The sequence below is a fragment of the Propithecus coquereli genome, unplaced genomic scaffold (genome assembly GCF_000956105.1).
Source record: "Propithecus coquereli isolate 6110/MARCELLA unplaced genomic scaffold, Pcoq_1.0 Scaffold111, whole genome shotgun sequence".
Lineage (NCBI taxonomy): Eukaryota > Metazoa > Chordata > Mammalia > Primates > Indriidae > Propithecus > Propithecus coquereli.
This window is the reverse complement of record NW_012135081.1, coordinates 218,926-227,120: the sequence shown is the minus strand read 5'-3', so window position 1 is coordinate 227,120 and position 8,195 is coordinate 218,926. Positions and strand designations below refer to the sequence as shown.

The 8,195-nt window shown below is 48.7% G+C and overlaps 2 protein-coding genes across 2 annotated transcripts in view; one reads left to right on the top strand and one right to left on the bottom strand.

Annotated features, from left to right (window-relative positions):
- The first annotated feature begins 1,858 nt into the window (after positions 1 to 1,858).
- On the top strand, positions 1,859 to 5,230 carry FKBP11 (FK506 binding protein 11, 19 kDa). Its single transcript, XM_012653479.1, has 6 exons — positions 1,859 to 2,179; positions 2,362 to 2,427; positions 2,832 to 2,919; positions 3,223 to 3,256; positions 3,632 to 3,702; positions 4,993 to 5,230. The coding sequence occupies exons 1-6, from the start codon at positions 2,051 to 2,053 to the stop codon at positions 5,208 to 5,210; spliced, it is 606 nt and encodes a 201-aa protein (XP_012508933.1). The 5' UTR covers positions 1,859 to 2,050; the 3' UTR covers positions 5,211 to 5,230.
- A 360-nt stretch (positions 5,231 to 5,590) lies between these two features.
- The window catches only part of CCDC65 (coiled-coil domain containing 65), a 10,332-nt gene continuing 7,727 nt past the window's right edge, over positions 5,591 to 8,195 (bottom strand). Inside the window, exons 5-8 of the mRNA XM_012653466.1 lie at positions 7,287 to 7,484; positions 6,881 to 7,099; positions 6,082 to 6,231; positions 5,591 to 5,996 (exon numbers count right to left, since the gene is read on the bottom strand). Of these exons, the coding sequence (XP_012508920.1) occupies positions 5,679 to 5,996; positions 6,082 to 6,231; positions 6,881 to 7,099; positions 7,287 to 7,484 (885 nt within the window). The 3' untranslated portion in view covers positions 5,591 to 5,678. The remainder of the gene's footprint in view (positions 5,997 to 6,081; positions 6,232 to 6,880; positions 7,100 to 7,286; positions 7,485 to 8,195) is intronic.

Below are 8,195 nucleotides of genomic sequence, written 5' to 3'. Positions count from 1 at the left end.
TAGGCTTCGTAGTGGGCAGGTGATGTGACTGAAACTATAGATAGTAGCAGTGTACAGAATGGTCTAAAGTAGGGAGAGGCTGGGGTTGAAGGGTTTACTACTCTTTTCTTAAAAAATAAATTTATTTCTACCTCAGTTAAAAGGTGTCTGTGGTAGGCAATTCAGGGCTGGTATGGAGGCTCTCCAGTGATCAAGGACTTATGCTTCTGTCTTTTTGCTTCGCCTTCCTAGCATACAGCTTCCATCCTCATGTTCACCTCATGGTGACCATGGCTGCTAGAGCTTAATTCATCTCATCTACATCCAGGCAGCAGAAAGAAGGAAGGAAAGATGATTGGGGGGAGGGAGAAGAGTACACAAAGACACACATCCTAGCTAAATTAACTCCTTTTAAGGAGCCTTCCTGGAAGTCCAGGGTAATACTTCCAGCACTTCTGTTAATGTCCTATTGGCCAGAACTTAGATGACCATATCTATTTTAAGGGAGACTTGGATATGTAATTGTGTGGGGGTTTTGGTTGTTATTTTTGTTTTTTAAAAATTTGAGATTTAATTTGTATACAGTCAAATACACAGATCCTAAGTATACAGTTTGATAAGTTCTGACAAATGCATGCACCCATGTACCCACATCCCTCTCAAAATATAAAACATTCCATGACCCCCAGAAATTCCCTCCTGCTGAGGGGTGTCTCTTTTTTTGTAAACAATCCAAAAGAGAGACGAGGGCTTAATTAGGGTGGTAACCATGGGAATAGAAAGGAAGAGCTGGAGAGACCATGGATGGAGAATCCAAAGAAGACTGGTTGGATGTGGGAGATGAGAGAAGAATCAAAGAGAATGCTAACAGCAGAGCCACTGACAGGAACGGGAGATTGGGAGGAAATCTGGGTTGTTGCAGATGGGATGGAAGGAGAAGGAAGAATGAGTACAGTATTGGGTGTGTTGAGTTTGAGGTGCCGGCCAAACACCCAGGTGGAGATACCCAGTAGACAAAGTTGTGTTTAGAACCTGGGGAGGGCAGTCAGAACCTGATGGCATCAAATACCACAGTGATGCTAAAGAGAACAAGGGACCAAGAACTGACCCAAGAATTTGGTGACTCGGGAAGTTGGAGCTTGCCGATGACTTTTGAGGGAGCAGAATCCAGACACCGAGGCCCTAGTGGTCAGTGGGGGTTTAAATCACGCAGGAGACCAGTAGGATCACCCAAAATAATCTTAAAACCTTTTAAAACACTGAAGTCTTTGCACAAATATAAAGGTTTGTATGTGCTGCCCGTTTGAGAAGTTTGTTGAAAGGTGAAAGGAAATGGTAGGAACAGAGGAAAAGATCAAGGTTCACCCCATTCTTACAGGAAAATAGCCCCTTGCCCTTTGCAGTCAGCACTCCCAAGGACAGGGGATAGGACAGCTCCCAGCCTTCTTTTGAATATACAACCTCCAGAAATTCAAGCTGAAGGGGTGGAGGTGGGAGAGGGATGCCACCTTTGACAACTGCCTGGGTGGGTGGGCCAGCCAGACACTGCCAGGAGAGGTGCGAGGAGACACGGTAGAGGAAAGAGCAGAGAGCAAACATGCTGGACTCGGATAGTCCTGGGTTTGACTCCTGTGTCTGTTACCACCTGGCTTGATGACCTTGGGCAAATTACTTAATCCGAACACCGTGTTTCCTTATTTGTAAAATGGAAACAACTATGCCTACCTTTCAGGGTGGTTTTGAGGATTAGAGGCTAGTGCCTGGCACACAGTAGGTAATAGTAAATGGGTGCTATTATATGGCTCAACCCCTCGTTGTGGGACAGAACGGGCTAACGGACATGTTAGAATCTGCGACCTCCCGATCTTACAGGGTAGAGAGGGCTCCCCGCGGCCTCCTCCCTTTAGGAGGTGGGGACAAGGTGGAGGAAGGGCCGCAGGAGGAGGAGCTCGCGCATCGCGACCCGCCCCGTCCCGTCCAGCCTGGTCTGGGCGCTGAGGGAACGCTGTCCTAGCTGCCGCCACCCAAGCAGCCTGTCCTGCTGCCCCGGTGCCCTGCCCGGCGTCCAGTCATGACCCTGCGCCCCTCACTACTCCCGCTCCATCTGCTGTTGCTGCTGCTGCTCAGTGGGGCGATGTGCCAGGCTGAGGCTGGGTTTGAAACCGAAAGTCCCGTCCGGACCCTCCAAGTGGAGACCCTGGTGAGGAGATAGTCCCGGACCCCAGCGCCTACGGGCCGGGCCTTGTGGGGGAATACCGGGCTCTAAACGCCTGGGAGCGGGGAGGAGAGGAAGTGCGGGAACGGAGTTGGGGGCGGTGCTGGGTCCAGGGGCGAGAACGGGATCTTTGGAGGAGCATCCGTGACCCCTGTAGTCCGATCTAGGTGGAGCCCCCCGAACCGTGTGCGGAGCCCGCTGCTTTTGGAGACACGCTTCACATACACTACACGGTGAGGGGTCTGGGGGCCGGGGCGGGGCCTGGGAGGGGGCGGCGCCCTGCTGAAACACGTCAGCTTTGGCTCGGACACGTGGCAAGCGGTTCTGGGGAAGAAACACGGGGCCCAGGGGTCGTCTAGCACGTGGCGGGGGGAGGGGCGCTGCTTTTCCCTGCCTCTTTCCCCTCCCAGCTTTTCCGCCAGTTCCTACCGGGCACTGAGAAGCGAAGGGTGGAGAGATCTCCGAGAAGCGCCAGCCCTTTGGGGCTTCCTGTGCCTTTCTGAGGGGAACGCTAGGTTGTAGCTGTAAGGGGGTTGCCGCCTCCCAGCGGGCCAGGTGTGTGTAGCGGCCAGGTGTGTGGCCCACTGCTGGGAGGGAGAGATACTAGGTGTACGCTCTGGATGCTCTCTCCCCCCAGGGCAGCTTAGTAGATGGACGTATTATTGACACCTCCCTGACCAGAGACCCTCTGGTTATAGAACTTGGCCAAAAGCAGGTGATTCCAGGTATGTGACCTGTGCCTCCCTTCCCACCTCTTCCCAATCTAAGACCTTTCTTAGCCTCTTGAGGGTTGAAGAGGCTCTGGGAAGGCCCCCACGGAATGAGTAAGACCCTAGAGTTCTACCAGCTACCTCCTGAGATTCAAACCCCATTTCTAATACTCCTCTTGCCCCACACCCCACTGGATGCCAGGGATTATAAAGTGGGGAGAAGCTCAATTGAGGATCCAGGGGGAGCCTTTGATCCCCTTCTTGTGGGATTTGGGGAATGTGGGTAGCTTCCAGTTCAGTTGTGTCTTCTTCCTCAAGGTCTGGAGCAGAGCCTTCTAGACATGTGTGTGGGGTGAGTATCTGGGCAGGGGTGGGCCTGGGTATCCCATTTGCATGGGTAGAGGCTTTCTTTGCCATCCCTGCTCCTCAAGGAGGCAGGAGAATGTGGGATAAAGGACCCTGACTTAGCACTGGACAGATCCAAATCAGTGGTTCTCCTGAGGGCATCCAATGCCTCTGTGCCTCTCGGGCTGTTGGTTTTGCTGGAGGAGTTGAGGCACGTGGGGAGATGGACAACTTTTGCTGGTCAGCTTGCTTGGTGCTCAGGTGGAAAAGTTCATGTTTTGGGTATGAATATCCAGGAGGTTTTGCTGGTGGAGCTTCAGATGGGCTGAAGCTGCTGGCACACCCTCCTGCCTCTGGCTGTGACTCACGTTCCTTCCCTCAGAGAGAAGCGAAGGGCAATCATTCCTTCTCACTTGGCCTATGGAAAACGGGGATTTCCACCGTCTATCCCAGGTAATCTGACTAGGTTTCTCTCCCAGGCCCTGAAAATACCCAGTCCCTGACAGCTACAAGGAGCTATACATACCTTTTCTAGAGCTCGAGAAGGTCCAGACCAAGTTTGTTGAACCAGACAGGAGTGGCTGGGGCTTCCTTCTGCAGGGCCACTTTTTTCCTTCTCAGATCACCCACAGGGATTAGAGACATATAACCTATTAAGGCCACCTGGCTTGACCTCTGGCAGCCAGCGACTTTTTAGGGAAGAGACACCTGCTTGAGCCACATGGGTCTCATGCCTGTGTCACACTTCCCAGAACTCTGGACTTCTTTCCTGTCTTTTTCCTGTGACTCTATGCTGTGTTATCTGTGCAGTTAGCATGGTTTCTAACCACAGCGCCTCTGCTTCCTTTCAGTCTCCACCAGGGAAGAGACTGTAAAAATAATCACAGTCAAGTAATTGAAAACAAAACAAAAAGCAACTTTTAAAGCCAAGTCTACCCCATAACTTTAAAAGCCATCATAAGTCACTGCTGATACCTATTCTTGAGGGTCTGAGACTAGACAGATTTCCCAAGACACGTATCTCTAGCTTTTCGTTATAACAGATGTTCTATTAGCTAAAATGTGTTGTACTCCACAGAGATTGGGATTGTAATTCTTACCCTAGTTCCAGCTTAGAGGAAGGCCTGGAAGGAGGGAAGGGGGGCCAAGGAGAAACTCCTTTACCCAAAGTCCTATTACTCCCCATTCCTGGTGCTGCTTGTTTGCTTCTGTTTACACCTCTTCCCCCACTTACTCCTGTTCCACCTGCCCATTTACTTTTTAAGCAACAGCCTTCTTCCTCTCCAGCTCTTATGTTGATACTCTTATGTTCTATTAATCACAATGAGTATGCTCATTGATTGGTGGAATTTTTAAGAGTCTAGTTTAAATCCAGTTAATTTCAGCCCTGCAAAGATTCTATGTGGCTGTTTGGAAATGCAGTATGGTTAGTATAGAGGGTTCTTGCATTTATAAATGGAGAAGAACCTGTATATTTCATATTCACAGAAAGTTTTCCTTCACCGTCAAAAGACCTGTCACTGAACCCAAGCCACACGTGTTGGGGTCAACATGACTATCACTAGACTCTGCTCATAATCCTTCTCTGCCTTTGCCTAAGGGAATTCAACCTCACATTTAAATCTTGCCAGCTTCATAGTTGTTGGTTTTGCTGTGGCCCACCCTCCCTGTTTTCATTCAGATTCTGAGCCCTTGATAAAATATACCGAGATTCTAACGATCCCCTCCCCTCTGCCTCTCTAGCGGATGCAGTGGTGCAGTATGACGTGGAGCTGATTGCATTGATCCGAGCCAACTACTGGCAAAAGCTGGTGAAGAGCATTTTGCCTCTGGTAGGCATGGCCATGGTGCCAGCCCTCCTGGGCCTCATTGGGTATCACTTATACAAAAAAGCTAACAGACCCAAAGTCTCCAAAAAGAAGCTCAAGGAAGAGAAACGAAATAAGAGCAAAAAGAAATAATAAAATTAAAAAAAAAACTTCTTTGCATTCTTCACCTGATACTTTCTGAGGCTGCTTTTGTAAGTGAGGTAAAAAGGTATTCTGAGTTGGATCTTGCCTGGCATGGGGGTGGTTGGAGGCCTTGGATCACTCTTCCCCTGGCCTCCTCTTGCTGTCCTAACTTACCCTAAGGACCTGGTCTTGAATCTTCCCATAGGATCTCTAGGTGCTTAGGGTATGGGTTTTGGCTCCCATGGTGCCCTGACTCCAAGGAGCAGTGCTTCGTTAAGGAGTAAGCCTGGTAGTTGCCTAGCTATTGTCTCTACTCCCTGGGACCACAGTATTCTGAGTGTTTCAAAGCAGACTGCTCTGTCCAACATGGCAAAGATATAAGGAGCTCATAAACTCCATGGAAACTTTTAATAGCAAAGTCTTCAGGTCTCAAAAAAAGAAATCTCTGGGGATTGAAAAAAGATTTTTCTCTTTGGATCACAGGGTATGGGAGATCACATGGGCTGCTTCAATGATATTGTAAATGGTCGGGTGTTGTTTGTCACCTGGCTGGGCTACAGGTGTGGGCAAGGGCTGGGGTAAGTTGCTTCGATGGTTGACTATGAAGAGTGGGTTGAGCTGGCTCAGCACTTCGTCACTCACTGAGATACCATCCAAGTACTGCTTCAGCATCTCCCGCAGCTTCCCATTGATTTCCAACAGCTGGGCTCGTCTGTGTTGGAGGCTCAGTTGCTCCAGTTTCACTTTGTTGTACCTTTTCCAGAAATTCTCCATCCCTATGTAGTCCATCATCACCTGGGAGTTGAGTAAAAGGGAGAAGGTGTGCAGCGGGACCCGTTAGCGAATGCTGCCCGATGCCCCATCACCCCCCAGCCTTTACCTTTGCGAGCTCATCAGTAAGCTCTCCCCGGTTAGTCTCAATCCCCTCCTGCTCCTTAGGAGTCAATACTGATGAATAAAAAGGCAGCACTTTTTCTTCTTCTGTTTCAAATTTCCTACATATTTCAGCAAGTTTAAGGATCTTTTCACCCTGTTGGAAGCAGGAAGAGACTTATTAGTAAAGGGGTGGAGAGGGGAGATAGTGGAGTTGGTTCCCCTGCTTAAACCTGGGAAAACTACTCATCCAAATGGGAGACAATAGTAAAAAATACATCTAACATACAATGCTTACTATGTAACAAGCACTATCCCAAGTATTTTACACTCTTAATCATAAAATTAATTCATTATTAATTCATCTCACTTAAAATGTAAGAGAGGGAGGAAGTATGGAATAAAAAAAGTATTCCAAGCGTCCACTCAGGCAGGAAGCAGGAAGAAGCCCTTCTCTATCTCTCCCAAATCCTTTTCACCTTGCAGCAGTGGTCCCCAACCTTTTTGGCACCAGGGACTGGTATCATGGAAGATAATTTTTCCACGGATGGGGGGCAGGTCCAGAGCTCAAGTGGTGATGAGAGTGATGGGGAGCAGCTGTAAATACAGATGAAGCTTGGCTGGCTCTCCCCCTTCTTAAGTTTCAGGGAAGACAATTTTTCCACAAATGGGGTGAGGGTTGGGGTTGGTGGGCAGCAGAGCTCTGTGGCCCAGTCCCTAACAGGCCTGGCAGTAGGGTTGAACCACAGCCTTGCAGGGAGCCAAATTCCTTAGCTTTGTTCTGACTGCCCTCCCTCCCATGTTACCTTATCAACAATCTTTCTCAGGGCCTTGAGAGTGGCATTACTTTCCAGGGTGAGTTTGACCAAGTTCTCCTGGGATACTGCCCGGGCCTGAGTTCTTTGGGCCTTAAGTTTTCGCAGTTGTACAAGAACCAGTTCCTTGTCGTTACAGATATATTGGTTCTGATCTTCACTGTCACGGCTGTGTATCATGATCTTGCCCCTTAAAATAATTATGGCATCCTGGAAGAATACAGTGGATTAGAGGAAACACTTGACCAGCTGAGTGTCTTCAGTGAGACAGGTAAAAGGGCTTCCTGAGAACTAAAATCGGATTATCATCATCTTTTCCCAACCAGGCCCAGTGGAAATTGGGGGAAGATGAAAGGAGCAGTTAAAGCAGTGAGTATTTCCAGTTGGCTACACTAACCTGTAGTTTCTGTATTTTTCTCATCTGTGCTACAATCTCTTTGGAGCTCTTCTCGTCCTTCACCTTCAGGGTCTCAAAGGCAATCTTTCGATCCTCTGTGGCATCAGTGTAATTCTTAAGGGCATCCTGGAACCTTCTCCACAGATCTTCCACTGTGTTCTCCAGTTGTAGTCTTAGAAAGTGCTTGTCTTCTAAATTCTAGGAGTTGACCCCAAAATAGCTAATGCTTGGAATTAACCTGTTAGTGCCCTTTCACTTCCATAGGCAACCTCACCCTCTTGAACTGTTTGTAGCAGAGGTGGCCAATGAAAATGCCTACAAAGACCAGGCAGATGATATAAATAAGTGTTGTGGGCTGGGTGGGGCCTGTGGCAAACTGGAGAGGAAATGCTCCATCTGCGAGGGGGAGGGGCAGCCACTCAGCTCCACGTGAGTGTTGCCAGATCTTTAAATTTTTCAGGAGAAGCTGAAAATTTGGATTTTTATGTGACATGTCTCCAATTTTTAAATGTAGAATACTTATTCAAAAATTTTATAAAACACACTGGGGTAGGCTGGGTGCGGTGGCTCACACCTGCAATCCTAGTACTGTGGGAGGCTGAGGCAGGTGGATTGCTTGAGCTCAGGAGTTCGAGACCAGCCTGAGCAAGAGCGAGACCATGTCTCTACTAAAAATGGAAAGAAATTAGCTGGACAATTAAAATATATATATAGAAAAAAATTAGCCGGGCATGATGGCACGTGCCTATAGTCCCAGCTACTAGGGAGGCTGAGGCAGGAGCATTGCTCGAGCGCAGGAGTTTTAGGTTGCTGTGAGCTAAGCTGACGCCACAGCACTCTAGCCTGGGCAACAGAGTGAGACTCTGTCTCAAAAAAAAAAAAAAAAAAAAAATTAGCCGGGCATGGTGG